The following is an 18,455-nucleotide window of genomic DNA, read 5'->3' on the forward strand; positions in this document are numbered from 1 at the left end:
AAGACCTTATCACCTACTCTAAGATATATAATGCATTGGTCATTGTATGATGGGAAAGTTATATCATGTTAAGTGAAATTATGGCCTCAACATTGTTTTCATTTGAAAATTAAGCATAGACATAGAGATGCTATTGGATGTCAAGTTGACAAGGGGTGAACTTGTGATGGCTAATCCTGGGTGTCAACTTGACTGGATCTGGGATTAACAGAGAGATCTTCATGATTGGATCATCTGAAGCTGGAAGACACACCCTAAATGTGGGTGTTACCTTCTGATGGCAGCCCATATAAAAAGCCATTGACAGGAGAACGCCTGGCTTCTTGCTGCTTGCCTTCTCTCTCACTGGTGAGTTCGTCTTGCGGCTGTAGACTGAAGACTAGCTGATCTTTTGAAATTTGTCAGACCTTCAGCGCCACATTGATACTACTGAGACATCCAGCCTTGTGGACTGAGCGACTATGGATTCTCAGCCTCTCCAGTGTGATGCAGCCATTGTTGGACTACTCGGACTCTATCCTGTGAGCTAAGCTGAGAGATCTCTATACATATATATTCATTCTACTGGTTCTGTTTCTTTGGAGAACCCTGACTAATACAAGCAAGACAGTTAAAGCACAGAGATAAAAAGTTCATAAGGACTAGGATCAGCAACTTTTTTCTGACAAGCTAAGACATTTGGACTTAATCCCACAACCAAGCAATGAGTTGGGGAATTCAAACAAGTTCTTGAGCAGAAAAATAAATATATCTAGATTCAAAGTTTAGAAGAAATACTGAGTAACAGTAAAGAGTAATTAGTGAGCAAGAAGGTATCAGGAGCAGAAGCTCTAAGGGAAACCAGTTCAATTATTCTATGACAAAAACAGAGAAGTAATGCAGATCAGCAATTACCAGGTAAAACTTCACAAGGGCCCATTATCATCTACAACCTAAGATCTTGATATAATAATTTCACATGTAACATTTACTGAAGCAATTTTCTCCTAACCAAATCAAATATTATTTGTCTCAAAATGATCATAAGCAACTATATCTACCATCAGCGAGCACAGTGAAACTGGTTCTCATACTCCTGATGCTGTCAATCAGGCCATTTAGCCTTTCAATCCAGAAACAGTATTAAATCTCTTTAAATATGAGAAAAGTTCCAAGTACAAAGATCTTCCCTACAGTTATTTTTAAACAGCTAGAAGGAAATTGGAAACAACAGAAATAACAAAACCCTGCTTGCATACCTATTTAGAACTGTAATCCTTTAATTATTATGGTCATTGTGGCTATACTGTTTTGTTTCCATTGGAAACATATGCAATGTCCTTCTGTGTCCACATAGGGTAGTTTCAAAAGAACCCTCAGACATCAAAACCTGCAGATGCTCAAAGTTTCTTATGTAAAATGATGCCATATTTGCAAATAATCTAAGGACAACAATGTAAAGTATGTGAGATGTGTAGGTTATATGCAAATAAATACTATACCGTCTTCTATAAAGGACTTGAGCATCTACAGATTTTGGTATCTGAGGGCATCAAACCCCTGAAAATACTGAGAAGCAGCTGTATATGCATCTCTTTAAATGAAGAAAAATAATTATTAAGGGACAGAATAGAAAAACTCAAATTCCTATTGTTTGAATTTCAATGAGTCTTTGGTACTTTTTAAAAAATTACTTATTTTGTATATGCACACAAAACAGTGCACTTGTGCAGGCCAAAGAAAACTTGTGGGAGTCGGTCTCTCCTTTCATCATGTGTCCTAGCTATCAAACTGAGGTCTCACCAGGCTTAGTGGCAAGTGCCTTGACCCTGAGCTATCTTGCTAGCTGGCCCTCTTCCCTTGCTTTATTATTAATCATATATATATGAGTGCTTTGCCTGCATGTATGTAAGGGCACCACATGTGTGCAAAGCCTGGGGAGGCCAGAAGAGGTCACTGGATACCCTGGAACTGACGTTAAGGACAGTTGAAAGCTGCCATCTGAGTGCTAGGAATCAAACCCGGGTCCTCTGCCAGAACAGCTAGTGTTCTTAATGACTGAGCCAGCTCTCCAGCCCTTCCCTGGCTTTTTAAGCTACAGCTTTGTAGCTGTTCTATTTTGAAGTCTAGTTTCATTCTGCTGCATATTTATGTATTAAATGTTAAAACCCAGCACTTCGGACTTTACATTTTATTTTAAAAGCATAGCTCTTGTTTTTTCTTTCAGAGACAGTTAAAAATTAATCAAATGTAGTCTGTGTGACTATGAGCTACTCCTAAAACTGCTAATTAACTCATAATGAATATTATACTTGTCTGAGTTTAGTTATCCTGTAATTTAATTAACCAGAGTCGATGTTCCAGTTACCATAATGAAAACTTACATACAGGGAATCTATTTTGAAATACACTTACCAGGATGATTGGAAATGGGAGGCTGGAATGCAAGCTCATTGTGAACTGGCCCTAAAGAAAAGACAATAAAACTCATTTTTACTTATTAAAAGTTTTCAAATGCTAAATTTTTAATAAACCTTAAACATAATTATCAGATACCTTAAGACATGTTTAGACCAAGCTTATGTTATGAACTTAAAAGTTTAGACTCCTTTATAATAAGTAAATATTCCAGAATTATTTTTGTGATACTTAGTAGCTAACCTTTTAGTGTTAACTGACAATTTACAAATAGTTGTACATTCAATATTTAATGCAATTTTAATCTAATTAATCATGTAACATATAACTGTAATTTATAAGAAATGTATAATAACTTAAATTGTTAATTTATTCTAAAAAGTACTTATTTATTAAACTAAGGATATTTACATAATGGTATAGTAGCTATCATAATTGAAAGCTTATTATTTATTAACACATTGTGCTAAAAACTTCACATAAATTATTATTATAATATTGCTACTTTTGAGGCTTAATGAATCTAAATAAGTGGACAACAATCACAGAGCAAACTCAACATCCTTAACCACTATGCTGGTTCAGGCAGCCATTAGAAATGATTTTCTGAACACAGGAAAAGAGAGTAACATAAATGATATATAAAAATATACAGATAGCATGATCGTCCCCTATATATGTGTGTGTAGATACATATTTATATACCCATTTATATGACTGGAAGAAAAATAACTAATACCAGAAGTTAACAGATCTGGGTTTTCAGATTCTAGGTCATTTTAATTTTATTATTTATGCTTTTTGGTATCTTCAAATTTTTTGGCATTAACTGTAAAACAGGGAAAAGGATAAAATATTCATGGGAAATGTATACTGATTTTAAAGTCAAATGAAGTGTTTCTATTCTGTCTGAAACTGTAGGCTCTCCCTCCCAATCATGCCTAGAGATTCGAGATCTGTGTATCTATGGCACTACAGTGAGAGAAACCTTGAGCTCACAGCACTCAAAGGTTTTGGTCTACTGTGATGGGTCTACACATGAGATTTAAAACACATACAAAGCAAACAAACAAATGAATGGAAATCAATGAGGTGTTGATGAAACATCAGCAACAGAGAAATGCATTTAATAAATGTCACTGTAAAACAAAGGTATGGTAACTATAAAAAACTGTTTACTAAAAATACTGAAAAGTAAAAAAAAAAAAGTAATTTTTTACAATGGAATTAGATTGTAGGATGAATAAAAGACGCAAGCCATAGGAAGAAAGGAGGGAGGGAGGGAGGAAGGAAGGAAGGAAGGAAGGAAGCAAGGAAGGAAGGAAGGAAGGAAGGAAGCAAAGTCCTAGAAAAGAAAAAGTCCTGCTTACAACAAAAACAAGAGCTTACAGTAATGTCCAGGATGGGGCGGCATAGGCGGGTGGTGCTGAAGATGGCCGTTTTGGTGGTGAGGCAAATTAGGTGTGTATGGTGCAGTCCTACTTCCAGTCCAGGTGGTAGTGCTGTCTAAAAATTAAGGCCCACATGGATTAATTTGCTTACATAAAGGCTGCCTGTTTTTTTCTCAACTAGTTAAAAGATTTTAAAAAGCATGTACATACTATGATGGTAAGTAGCTGGCTGACCAGTAAATCCATTCTGCTGCTGTCCTGGCTGAGGCCCTGAAGCTATCTGCAACAGTCCTTCACTATGGCTGCCTGCCAGAATACTGGCCGGCTGACCTAGAGAAACAAGAAGACATTAACATGGCACATATATATAAATGCAATTCTATGCTTTTGTACCAGGGGAAAAAAAAGGCCAATCATAGCTGATATTCCACAATTAGAAAGATGGGCCAAAAGTGTTCACCCCTCGCCTATATAATATAAAAGCTAAAAGCATCTATAAAGGCAAATCATAAGTTTTAAAAAATGTTCCCTCGTTAAGGAATGTTTGCCTAACTTCACTGGCCAGTTTCTTCAGAGATATTCTTCACTGTTAAGGAAATCCCCTCCACCTGTCAAGACCTCCATAAGTTGAAAAGCAGTTCAACCCTGGACACTGCACCGACACCACTACTCTTTCCTAACCTGGACCTCCAAAACCTAAGCAAGAAAATGTTGACAATTGAAAAGTTAATTATTATTGGCATTGGTACTAGTAATGGCAGAATGATCGAGTTTAATAAAAAAAAAAAAAAAAAAAAAAAAAGAGCAGACAAATATTTTAAATGGAATGCAATGGGGAAAAAAGGTGAGAAAGTTGGAAAAAAAAACTAGCTCTACTATCTAATCAATATAACATCTGGTAAAACAAGTAACAAAAACAAACCTGTCAATCTATTTTGAAACTTCTTCATGTACCTTTTTAAAAACACAAAACCTTTTCTCTTCAAGAGCACCACTGTATGCTCATATTTATACAGAATTAGTTATTCTCTCTCTATAATACATCAAGAAGACTATTTCATCTGGCTTTTATTCTACTCAAAAAATATTCTATAATATTTTATTGTTGGGCATTTTTAAAGCTTTATTTTCTAAGTGGAAAAAGCCTGTTTCTTAAAATAAGCATTAAGTCACTGTTTGTCCCATTTGAAAATCACTGAAATTTCCTTATTGTTATTTGTCATTGGCATCAACTTTCTTTCCTCATATAAATGGGAGAACTACAACATATCAAGAACACATAGTGGTATGGCTATAATCCCAGCACTGGGAAGGCTAAAACAAAGGAATTGTAGGCCAGCTGGGCTACAATAATAAGATCCTGTCTCAAAAAAAAAAGGGACAAACACAAGGCACATTTTTCTCCCCTCAAATGTCACATTTCCTTAAAACTAAGAACTGCAAAATCACTGCATTTATCTAAGTAGCTCCATCACAATATTTTAAGTGTATACGATATTGTTAATAATATAAAATCTGCTCATGTAAAATACCCTTTCAAATCCTCTATTTTAATCCAATTTCTTTTATTCTTTAAATTCTATCACTCTGAGTGCAACCGATTATGACTAGTAATAATCACATACATACAGATTAGAGACACACACAACAACATCTCAATGATATTAGCAAAAACAATGAGTCTTTCTGTAAGAAACAGTATATTTTAAAATGAAATGGAGATCTTTTTTAAAGGTTAAAAACTCATTCAATTTTATGTCTTACAGGGTTTATACTGAGTTCAATATTGTATAACTATTAATTCAACAGTGAACCTAAAAAATTTATAGCCACTTTTGAAAAAGATGTATCTTTACTGTGGAAACTGATATTGAGTATGTTAAAGCTGTAATGAAATGCTTCTTCTAAAAAAATTAAAAAATACATATATTAAAAAAAACAAAACTTTTTTTCCAAGTATTCACAATAGGAAACTTAGATAACCATTATAAAGTATAAAGATAAAGAATATGGGCTAAAGAAATTACATTCACACAGACCTTTATAAACATCTTCATTCAAAACTATTTGTTGGGAGGCTAAAGAGATAGATCAGTGGTTAAGACCACTTGCTGTTCTTCCAGGGGACCTGGATTCAGTTTTCAGCACCCACCCCTATCAGACAGCTCACACAGTAGCATGTATAACTTTTGAGTTCCAGAGGATCCAATACCCTCTTCTGACCTCTGCAGGCACAGCACACATGTAGTACACATACATATGCTCAGGCACACAAAAACCAAAATAAATGACCCATGCATGGTAGCACACGCCTTTAATCCCAGCACTTGGGAAGTAGAAGCAGAGGCAGGTAGAGTTAGAAGATACCTGGCCTACAAAGCAAATTCCAGACCACTCAGTGCTATGCAGTGAGACCTGTCTCAAAAAACAAAATGGGGAGCGGGGCATGCTGGAGAGATGGCTCAGTGGTTAAGAACACTGGCTGCTCTTGCAAAGGACCTAGGTTCTATTCCCAGCACCCACATGGCAGCTAAGTTCCAGGGGAATCCAACCCCCACCTTTGACCTCCGCAGGCACTGCACAACACTGGTGTACTTATATACATGGAGGCAATACACTCATACATATAAAAATAAAATTATAATTTAAAAAATAATAATAATAAATTAATTTTTAAAAATTGGTTGGTGAGATGGCTCAGAGCAGGAGCTAAAGGTGCTTGCCTGTACAAGCTTGGGACCTGAGTTTGACTGCCAAAACCCATATAAAGGTAGAGAGAAATTACTCCATAAAGTTGTCCTCTGACCTCCACAAGTACACTGTAGCATGTATACATGCACAAGAGTGTGCATATGCATACACACACATACACACACACACACACACACACATATACCAAACATACAATAAAAAAATAAACTATTTGTTAACTATTTAAATACTTCTCTAAAATCTGGGAATAAAGAGACTCGTTACTTCTGCATGTTACTGCACAAGAAGTGTCGGATCATTAATATTACAGTCATTACTTAAATTATGTGACTTGCTCATCAATATTAGAACTTTTGAATAAAATATACATGTCATTTTTTCCAGAATCAACTCAAACACCTATTTAATACAGGTTTACATATAGGCTGAGTGGAGTGACTCAGTGGTACAGAACTTACCTTGTACCGGGCCCTGGGTGCCATACCCAGCACATTAGGAGTCAAAAAAAAAAGTCTACTACTACTTGGGAGTTTCTCCAAGTGACTACACATAAATATTCAAAGGTTAGGAAAAGTCAGTGTGTCACTACATCTGAATTTAACTCACTTGTGGAAGCCACAGGAATGTTGGGGAAGTTGGAGGTACTCGTAGCATTAGACTCAGATGGGGCTAACAGAGCTGGGGCGCTGTAGGTCTCTGTTGATGCACGATTACTTGGTGGATGCTGGATGGTTTGAATTGAATGTCCTTCAGTGGGTAAGGACGGCTGTCCCTCAAAGTCATGGACATACTCATCCTTCACCAACATACTCGGTGGAGCTATGAAAAACACACATACACTTTCAGAATTTAATATTCTTCCCATGGAAAAAGTATATACAAGTAATATGGCAACATTTAAAATCAACTACAGTATAATTTTAATCCATAAATTTTTTGTATTGTAGAAAAGTATACACTTTATGAACTAATCTATTTAGAGATTTTATCAATTTGACTCACTGAAATTTAAAAGCTTACACTATATTCTAAGAGCCTCATCAGTTTCCTGATTAACCTAGAATAATCATGTAAATATATACATGAGGAAAGTAAAAACCTAATGTCTAGTGAAATGTTTATTCAGCTGAAAAAAACAAAAATTCTTCAGTACAAATTGAGACTGAATACTTAGCTCTATCTTTTTGAACTTCACACTGTGGTGATATAAGTAGGATCTGAAAGGTATTCAGTGACAGGACATAAAATTATAATTAAGTAACATCCTACTCGAAATTAATGTATACTCAAAGTCCCTTAAGAAAGTCAGGTGTGGTGGTGTTTGCCTATAATCCCAGCATTCAAAAGACAAGTCAGGAAGATCACAAATAATCAACCTGAAATTTCTGTTTAGGAAATCTAATCCTAATAAAAATGCTTGAATGGTATGAAAAAATTCAATAATTAACATCTCTCACACTTTAATGAGCAAAGCTACACTCTAGCTAATGGCAAGAGTAATACTTTTCCATTAACAAACTAGGGAACAATGTGCTTTTCTGCTTTTTGGAAAGGTAAAAGTGAATGGTACTCCTATTAGCTGTCTCTGTTCAGAACTCCCCCATGTGTTTTTGGCCCACTGTTTTGGGTTTTGCTGTTTATCTTTAGCAAAACCATCCTTTACTCATAGTGCCACAGTAACTAGGGTATCTTTTTGGAGCAGATATAGCCCACAAAAAGTCATTCTCTTTGAAGAACTAGTATACCACTTTCCTTACTCTTCCCTTTTTTGGCTAATTACAAGGCTACTAAGTGAAGCTACTTCAAACAGCAGGAATAATCCATGTTTGTTCAAGTTTCTATGAACAACCTATTAAGCATTTTCATGTATCAAAGTCATGAAAATGTTGACATTTTGAAGACCATACATTCCAGTCCAAATCTTCTCTTTAAATTATTAGGGACCTAAGCAAGAGATATGGCCCAGCGGTTAACTGGCTGCTCTTGCAAAGGACCTAGGTTTGGTTCCCAGCACATGGCGGCTAATAACAAGTGCTGTAACTCCAGTTCAAGGGGATCCAATGCCCTCTTCTGAACTCTGTGGGCACTGAATGACCCAAGTGCACAGGCATATATGTAGGCAATATACTAATACACATAAAACATAAAAAATATTTTTAATTATTAGGTATCAGTAAAATGTTTCACTTAACTATTCATTAATGTTGAACATATTCCAGTAATACCAAAAATAAAAACCCCAAAAAACAACAAAAAAACCTGTCTTGAGCATAAAGTGGGTCTTTTTAAGCTTATTCAGTTTTTATTATACTCAAAAAAATTCTAGAATTTTCTTCAAACAGATCCTGGCATCTCTACTTAATTCCTGGACATTTTAGGTTTTATTAAAGTGACAGATCTTTTAGTTAACAGGTACTGCTAACACAAAACGAAAAAGCTACAGACTTGAGGCTGTGGCATGTCAGCGTGATTGATTCTCATGCTTTGACTCTTCAGTAGACTCTGAAAAGCTGCATGAGTGATCACGACATCTTGAAGAACCAACTGTTGTCTACATTAAATAGTTAGGCTTCCTAAATTTTTCTTTAGTACATTGATTAAACTTTCCCAAATGTAAGTTGGGAACAGTTACCAGTCTATGGACCTTTTCAACTTAACTTGAAGCTCTGCAGTAAAATTGAAGGTGTCAATAAGGACAGAACTTTGCAACATATTTTTGCTCAGAGAAAAAAAATGTTACAAAACACTATTAAACACTAGAATAATGCATGATTTATAAACTCTTAGAGGCTGGCAAGATGGGTCAGCCAGTAAAGGTGCTTGCCACCAAGACTGGCAAACCCAGTTCGATCCCCAGAAGTCACATGGTGAAAGAACTGACTTCTGCAAGTTTTTGCTTACACAACCACAGCCACATTTAAAAAAAAAAAAAACCTCATATACTACCAAAAAAGAAAAACAACCACCAAGATGAAGAACAATGTCTGGTTTGTGCTTCTTGTGGAAGAAAGGAGGATTAATATCCTCTGCATAAAGAATCCCTAGAAGGGAATATCAGAAACTAACCAAAGTGACTGCCTGAGCAACAGGGATGGGAGCCTTTCTTCTCCTGTATACCTTTCTATAGTACTTTTACAGGGCTTTGATTCATGGACCACATACTGCCTATTCCAAAAAATAAAACTTAAGAAATATGGTACATACTTTTGTTTTTCTTTAAGACAGAATCTCACTATGTAGCCTTGGCTGGCTTGGACCTTGCTATGTAGACCAGACTTTGAACTCACAGAGATCAGCCTGCCTCTACTTAAGGAGTGCTGGGGTTAAAGGTATGTACCACCATGCTCAGCCTGACAATATACTTTTTAAAAAATTTTTATCTTTTGATGCACACTATTTAAAGTTCAGGAAAACATAGACAGCAAATTGTAAAGTATTTTTCTTTATAGGGTAACATTTAACACATTCATAGACTGAAAAATATTTACTGAGCACCTATGTCCACATACCGTTTTAACAACTGGGATAAATTTATCAATAAAAACAAATATTCCTGCCCTCATGGAGCTTACTCTTTTTCTAACACTTTTCTGTTGTTTAAACATTTAACAGGAAGTCTGTATTACTTTAACTCCTTCTAGTGGTCTACACTGTGTAAGCTCCATCTCTCAAGGCACCAGTCTCTTAATGTGGTGCAGTGTAGATAATCCCACCCACATAAAAGTGTTTAGAAAACAATGGCGCAAAATCTATAAATCATTTTACTTGGTACCTTACACACATGGAGTCTTTAGTGTCTGCTATTATCATTCAACTATATTTTTGGAATAGTCATACATACATACATAAGGGGCTGTAGATTTTTCTATGAGAGGTAAAGAATGTATTCTCCATAGCTGACAAAAAATAAGCTTAAGTCTTCCCTAGATGTGTGTTTTCTGTCACTACCAGTGAACAAGCCACCAGCATTTGTCTAATGGTACTGTCATTCTCTGACTTAACCTTTTCTTCCCTCCAAAAGACTACTAGCTCTGAGTGGAGAAAACACGCCATATTTTCTTGATATCCCTGAGCCCTAGCACAGTACCAGGCAATACACATTCATTCAATGTCTATACAATGATATTCAAGACAGTGTGGTCATTAAAGTCTCACAAAAAAGATGAGACATGCTGGAAATGATAACCACAAAACTCAACTCACAAGAGGAGAAGTGCTCCGTTGTTTTTAGCCTTTCAGACCAGGCCTTCTATTAGTTCTTGGTCCAAATATAAAAGAAACTGTGAAAAATCTGTTTTCTGAGCAAATAAACCATGGAGTCGACTGCCTTTACTAAACCACCACCAGGGGGATCCACAAGGCTGACTATGGCATTAGTGTCACTGAAGGGCTCTGGACCACAGAATTCCATCAATAATAGGAACAGCAATCATTTCACCATTTGTCAGGTTGGTTTTTAGTTTGCTTGCTTTTTTTGTTGTGGTTTTTTGTTCTTTGAGACAGGATCTCCCTGTAGCCCCAGCTGGCCTGGAACTCCCTATGTAGACCAGGCTGGCCTCGATTTCAAGAGTTCTGCCTGCCTCTGCCTCCTGAATGCTGCGATTAAAGGTACATATGCCAAAAAATTTTAAACTGAGACCTGTGAAGACACTTCAAAATCTGGACCTCCTCACAACCAATTCCACATGGAAATTCTGAAATTAGCACTGCAATCTAAATCCTAATATCCACTGAGCTAAATGCATTCTCTCCAAAAACATGGATGGAGAATGATGAAGACCAGAATGGTGTTTACTTTCAAAGAAAAGAAATCTTGAAGCTATCATCCTGCCAGGTAATGATCTCTGTGAATTTGAGGCCAGTCTGCTCAACATACAGTGAGTTCTAGGCCAGTCAGAGCTATAATGAAACCTTGTCTTAAACAAACAAAAAACAACACAAACAAACAATCATCCCCAGACCTACTTCAGCTCTCACTACCACCAACCCACAGTTCAAGAACATCTACCAACCATCAATAACAGTGTGCCTCTATTATCAGTCTCATGGAAGAAACATACATACCATAACCAAGTCTGTTTGCGGGGTCTCCCTAGAGTGGTATTTTTGACCCACCTCTAAGATTTTACAGAATTAAAGAGGCACCACGCTATTATAATAACCCATTTTTCTAAAATGATGGTGGGCAATGGTGGGTCTGTATCAGAGTTATCTCTACACATTAATTTTTTACAGAGCTTTTTGATCATTAACCACTTCTAAGTAGTAGAGCTAAGGATTTAAAGAACTCCATTTTCACATATTATACCAAAACCCCAAAAACATACTCCAACTGGATTTTCTCACCTCAAAACATTCTAGCCTTTTGTTTAAGATAAATACTTTTCAAAAAAATACTACTATGCATAATTTTACATTTTTTAAAAAGTTCATGTATATGAGTGTTTTGCCTACATGTATGTAAATACACCCATGTCATGCAATGCCCACAGAGGCCCGAAGGTGGTGTTGGATCCCCTAAAAGTGGAGTTAGAGAGACAGTTATTAGCCACCATGTGGGTGCTGGGAACCAAACCCAGGTCCTCTGCAAGAACAGCCAGTGCTCTTAACCATTGAGTCATCTCTTGCCCCAAATATGTACAATTTTGAGTCATTATCAGTATTATTCACAAAGGTAAATTAGGGTAAAATGGAGAAAAACTAGAATACTAATATTTTCACAAGATATGGTTTATATAATCCAAATTATCACACACAGTGGTTATGGGCATCCGTTTACACTGGCCGTTTGAATTTCTTCCATAACAGGTTTTTTTTAAAAAAAAAAATTTTTAAAAAGGTTTATTTGTCATATTTGATGTGCATGAATGTTTTGCCTACAGGTATATATATGCAGCATGTGTGTACAGTGCCAACAGAGGACAGAAGAGGGATCCCTTGGATCCCTTGGAACTAGAGTTACAGATCGTTCTGAGCTGCCGTGTAAGTGCTGGGAACTGAACCCAAGTATGACGAACCACTGAGAAATCTCTCCAGTCCAAAAAACAGCTATTTTTTAAAAATCAATTACATCTATTAAACTGAATATTGACATATGTTTAGGCATACTCTTCTATCACATTTAAGGAGTGTTTGAGTTCATAAATCGCAGCTCAAATTCAGAGAGCCAACAGTCAATTTAAATTCAGTTTTAACTGCTAATACATATCTCCTCCTCAAAATCTACATTTCCAAAGTAGTAAGTTTTCTTCTTGTTAATGTTATCAGCACTTACACAAACTACATATATGTGAATAAAAAGTACAGGAGACAGGCTAAGAAAATAGAAAAAAGCTGTAAGAAACAGATTACTTACCATTACTCTGCAGTGTTAATCCTGAGAGATCTTAATTTTTAAAGGAAAAAAATGGGAAACAAGCATTACCATTAAAATATCTTCCATTACATTTTAAATTATATAATACCAATTTAACCCAGAGACTGCAAAACTTCATGAACCATTTCAATTCAGAAGTAGGATAAATGTTATGTAAATTGTTTCAATTTATAATGCTTTCCACTCTATTTTTCAAAACAATTTGCTAAGTAGGTAAAACATCAGTTTTATATACTCAGTTTTAGGAGTCAAAAAACACAAATTTGTCCTCAAATTCAGATTTAAGTATTTATAGTTCATTTAAAATGTCTGAATCTTGAGCCAGGCATAGTGGTGCACATCTGCAATCCTAGTACTCAGAGTGGAAACAGGAGAATCAGGAGTTCAAGGTCATCCTTAGTTATAGCGCCAGCTCGAGGCCAGCCTGGGACATGAGAGACTGTCTCCAAGAAAAAAACAAAATAAAAAGTCTGATTCTTTAACTTTATTTGAAGTCTTAAGTAATCCTCAAATACAAGTTTAACTCAGATAAGTTAAAGAACTACGAGGGCCTTTTCCCTTTATATATATCTATGAAGATACTAAAATGGCAGTCCACGTACCGATTCCAGGTGAAACAACTCGTTCATAGTGATATGGATTCACACAGACACTATCACATTTTAAGTCAAATGCATACTGACAATATTTAACGTGCTTTAGTTCATTTTTGTGTAGATCAGGCCACCTCCACAGACGGGCATAGATCACATGAGGAAATCCTTTCCGACCAGCCACCTGGGAAAAATAATCATTTATTAAGCATCAACGATGTATTATACATTATAGAAGAAGCTTAATATATGTTCTCATTTAATCCTCAATATTCTATGAAGTCATTATCTGTGAAACTGCAAAATATACATATGGTTTTCTTCATGTTTCCTTGTATACAACTCCTAAATCTTAGACTCCTGAAAATTATGCTTTTTTTTCTTTTTTGGAGGTCTTTTTGAGACAGGGTCTCCCTGTAGCCCCAGCTGGCCTGGAACTCACTATGTAGACCAGGCTGGTCTTGAACTCATGGAGATCCGTCTGACTCTGCCTCCAGAATGCTGGGACTAAAGGCATGTACCACCACACCTGGCTAATGATATCTTTTTTCTGTGCTGTGAGTTGACTGAAGGCTGGCAATCCTCAAGTACCTTCAGGATGGGAGCTGGTCACAGGAAAGACCGAAACAAGATTATAAATTGGGACTTCAGCCCCATTCCTGAACCTCTGGAGAAGGGAAAATGGCTGTTTAGTAAAGCACATCACCAAAGAACAATGATTTAATCAATCGTGTCTATATAAGAGAGCCTGGAAGAAAAAATTAAAAAAAAAAACAAGAACAGAGCTTAGGTTCCTGAAGGTTGATACACCAGCAGAGGGCATGGAAGTTTACCTTGCCCTATTCACTGCTACATCTGTATCCTTTGCCACATCCTCCATACTAACCAGAAAACATGTTTCCTTCAATTATATGAGATGCTTAAGTAAATTAATTGAACCTGAAGAGGGGGCTTTGTGACCTCTAAAGCTGACTGGTCAGAAAGAAGAACAAGTAAAATAACCAGAGGTCTGTGGTCTGCATTTCCAAGTACAGCATCAGAACTGAATTTAAAGACATGTGGGTGACATTATCCACAAATTTGTTTATTTACTGGTCTGAAAAAAACCTTCATACCCTTTGCAATCAAAATGATATGTCTTGAGGTTACAGCAGGAAAAACTGGTTTGAGGGTTTCTCCCCTATATTCAGAGTATTAAAACTTACCCTTACAGAAATGAGAAAACTAAAGCTCAAAATAACTAACCTAAGATAAGCACAGTAGTATACACCTGTAATTCCACCACTCAGGAGATGTAACAAGAGGAAATTTTTAAATATCTTTTTCCGATTTATTTTTATTTTATGTGTTTGAATGTTTCCCCTACATGTGTGTAAGTGCACCCGTGTCATGCAATGCCAGTGGAGGCCAGAAGAGTGCAGTGAATCACCTGGAACTGGAGTACTGATCATTGTTAGCCACCATGTGGGTGCTGGAAACCAACCCAAGTCTCTTAACTGATGAGCAATCTCTTCAGCCCCTTAAAATATCTTTTAGTCTACCACGACAGAAGACATTTAAAACTCTACCTGAAGCCTTCCATCCAGTGTTCTCTGTATGGTAACACATTTGCTAGGATGAGCTCCATTTGTAGTTATAGCTGTTATCAAAGAATCCAATTCATCTTTTTTCTCTTTCAGCTTCTTTACCAAACTTTCAATTGCTCTTTTTGCAAATGTTTCACTTTCTCCACCTTGTCTATGACACATTAAACTATGTACAATGCTCAGACAGGCATCATTACTTGTTGGTGTGTTTGTAATAGACATATTGTCCATTTGTTCAAGTTTTTTTCTTTTAAATCAAATTCTCTAATTTCTGGGGCAATTTTGATCTTTTGGAGGCAATGAAAACCAGTAGCTAATGTTGCAAGAAAAACGGCCAGACATCTGGTGTTCAGGATAATCTAAAAAAGGGAGAAAGAGAGAGAGTAAATTTCACAAGGTAGATATAGTTATTTGGGAAAGAAAAACCACTTGCAATTAAGTTATAGACTCAATGTCCATAGTTTTTTAAAAAATGAGGCTTAAAGTTTAAAATGACTTAATTATAAAATGTTACTACTTTTGATATCCCCAGAACATTAACGTTAGTCCTTCTCATTAGCACAGAAGCAAACTAAATCAAGCCTTATCAAGTCTTATTCACTCCAAAATCTTTACCTTAGCTATTTCTGTCTCCTATTTTCCATGTTGTAATTTTGAGGCGTCTTAGAATTTGTACCAATCACTTGGTATTTAATACTTGCTTCCTCTAAAGTTATCTCTTTTAAGTGCCTTTCTCCTCAACTCATTATACCCCTACATAAAGAAGCAAATTTTCAGGTATTTCAATATTTATCACTTACCTTAATATATAAATACAAACATATGGGGGGGATTGTATTTGAGACAAGGTCTTACTCTGTAGCCTAGGCTGGCCTGGAACGCACTCAGTCTCCCAAGTGCTGGTATTACAGATAGGAACCACCACACCAGGATAATAAATGTATGTTGAAGACGTACTTTCCAGATAATTAAAATTACTTGCAGGGAGGGTTGGAGTGGGATCAAAGATCAGGACTGGGATCCCAGTTAGGATACTGGGCAGTTGGACAGTTATTTTAACTCTGAATCCCAAATAAAAGGAGAGCGCAAAGGAGAACATCAATGTGAAATATATGACACAAGGGTTCAGACTTATTGTTTGAATCCTAAGAGGTTTGATTGTTTTTAAAGGATACTATCCCAAAACACATTATACATTTTTCAGCATCTTCTCAACATATCAAAGAAAATACAGGAAGGCAGTGACAGAATTTAATTCAAAGGTGTACAGGAGGCCTGGTGTAGGGTGAGTGTGAAGTAAAGGAGTGAAGAATACAAGCTTATACTATCTACAATGGAAAGCTATGGCTCACTTCCAGGTAGCATTTGCTATTAGATCTAGAGCTTATGAAGAAACGGAAGAATGACCATGTACCCAGTGTACAAAGTCTTACTTTTAAATAACAGTGATTTATTCATGGAGAAAGAGAGGAAGAGGAAGTGAAACAAACCACTGTATAGCCAAAAAACCAAAAACCCCTCTAATTTAAACATAATTTGTGACTAGGCATAATGGTACACACTTGTAATCCCTGCTTCTTGGAAGACTGAGGCAGGAAGACCACAAAGTCAATGTCAGGCTAAGCAACATACTGAGAGTCTGCCTCTCTCTCTTTCTCTCTCTCTCTCTCTCTCTCTCTCTCTCTCTCTCTCTCTCTCTCTCTCTCTCTCTCTCTCTCTCTCTCTCTCTCTCTCTCTCTCTCTCTCTCTCTCTCTCTCTCTCTCTCTCTCTCTCTCTCTCTCTCTCTCTCTCTCTCTCTCTCTCTCTCTCTCTCTCTCTCTCTCTCTCTCTCTCTCTCTCTCTCTCTCTCTCTCTCTCTCTCTCTCTCTCTCTCTCTCTCTCTCTCTCTCTCTCTCTCTCTCTCTCTCTCTCTCTCTCTCTCTCTCTCTCTCTCTCTCTCTCTCTCTCTCTCTCTCTCTCTCTCTCTCTCTCTCTCTCTCTCTCTCTCTCTCTCTCTCTCTCTCTCTCTCTCTCTCTCTCTCTCTCTCTCTCTCTCTCTCTCTCTCTCTCTCTCTCTCTCTCTCTCTCTCTCTCTCTCTCTCTCTCTCTCTCTCTCTCTCTCTCTCTCTCTCTCTCTCTCTCTCTCTCTCTCTCTCTCTCTCTCTCTCTCTCTCTCTCTCTCTCTCTCTCTCTCTCTCTCTCTCTCTCTCTCTCTCTCTCTCTCTCTCTCTCTCTCTCTCTCTCTCTCTCTCTCTCTCTCTCTCTCTCTCTCTCTCTCTCTCTCTCTCTCTCTCTCTCTCTCTCTCTCTCTCTCTCTCTCTCTCTCTCTCTCTCTCTCTCTCTCTCTCTCTCTCTCTCTCTCTCTCTCTCTCTCTCTCTCTCTCTCTCTCTCTCTCTCTCTCTCTCTCTCTCTCTCTCTCTCTCTCTCTCTCTCTCTCTCTCTCTCTCTCTCTCTCTCTCTCTCTCTCTCTCTCTCTCTCTCTCTCTCTCTCTCTCTCTCTCTCTCTCTCTCTCTCTCTCTCTCTCTCTCACACACACACACACACACACACGTTCTTTTCTTCTTAGCTCAGTAGTAAAATGCTTGCTTAGCATGCTGAAGACCCTAGGTTCAATCTTCAGTGATGGAGGAAAGGGAGAGAGTCAAATTTGACCCTAGAACTACCAATTTGATATCTATGAATGCTAAATTCACAACTAGATTCCTAGATTGCAAGCTCTAATGAACTAGACTTGTTCCTTGCTGTGTTTCTTGACTCCCCGCCCTCAAATTTTAACACACAGTTTTATTACAGTTTAGCACTTTATGTTATAGTAATTTCATCATGCATTGGTCTCACAGATCCGAGTACACAAAAACAGCAACACAAACTTTTAGAAGTTCAAGAAAAAACACTCATCTTTGAAATTCCAAGTACCAGGGGCACTGACAACACAGTGTACAGTAACAGGTATAACAAGAGTATATGGCCTCCGGGGGGGTGGGGATTTATGGGAGGATGCCATTTGGGATGTGGGTATATAGATGAATAAGACTGTATGGGATGTTCTGTATGAAATACACACACACAAAAAAAATCAACAAATAAAATGAGTTATATTTGAGGAAGGAGCATAAAAATTTGCTTCATGTTAATTAGTAGAGGTGAAAAACACTACCATTGAAATCTACCTGATGACTTTATATCCATGCTCAGATGCCAAGGATCTCATAAAGTAGCCGACTGTGACTAGCAATAATCAGATACACAGAGATTATAGACGCATGTGCAAATATCTAAGTGTTAGTAGCATTAAAAATGAGTTTTTCTCAGCAGTTAAGAACATTGGCTGTTCTTGCATAAGACCCGGGTTCAAATCCCAGCACCCACATGACAGCTAACAACTGTCCGTAACTCCAGTCCCAGGGGATCCAACAGC

At 37.0% G+C, this 18,455-nt stretch overlaps 1 protein-coding gene across 1 annotated transcript in view; it reads right to left on the minus strand.

The window, feature by feature from the left end:
• Smad4 (SMAD family member 4) overlaps positions 1-15,414 on the minus strand; it is a 57,716-nt gene extending 42,302 nt beyond the window's left edge. Inside the window, exons 1-7 of the mRNA XM_029559217.1 lie at positions 15,038-15,414; positions 13,479-13,653; positions 12,856-12,885; positions 7,107-7,319; positions 3,999-4,118; positions 3,787-3,903; positions 2,395-2,445 (exon numbers count right to left, since the gene is read on the minus strand). Of these exons, the coding sequence (XP_029415077.1) occupies positions 2,395-2,445; positions 3,787-3,903; positions 3,999-4,118; positions 7,107-7,319; positions 12,856-12,885; positions 13,479-13,653; positions 15,038-15,286 (955 nt within the window). The 5' untranslated portion in view covers positions 15,287-15,414. The remainder of the gene's footprint in view (positions 1-2,394; positions 2,446-3,786; positions 3,904-3,998; positions 4,119-7,106; positions 7,320-12,855; positions 12,886-13,478; positions 13,654-15,037) is intronic.
• Positions 15,415-18,455: the final 3,041 nt, after the last annotated feature.

Source organism: Nannospalax galili, unplaced genomic scaffold (genome assembly GCF_000622305.1).
Source record: "Nannospalax galili isolate Female #2095 unplaced genomic scaffold, S.galili_v1.0 scaffold489, whole genome shotgun sequence".
Classification (NCBI taxonomy): Eukaryota; Metazoa; Chordata; class Mammalia; order Rodentia; family Spalacidae; genus Nannospalax; species Nannospalax galili.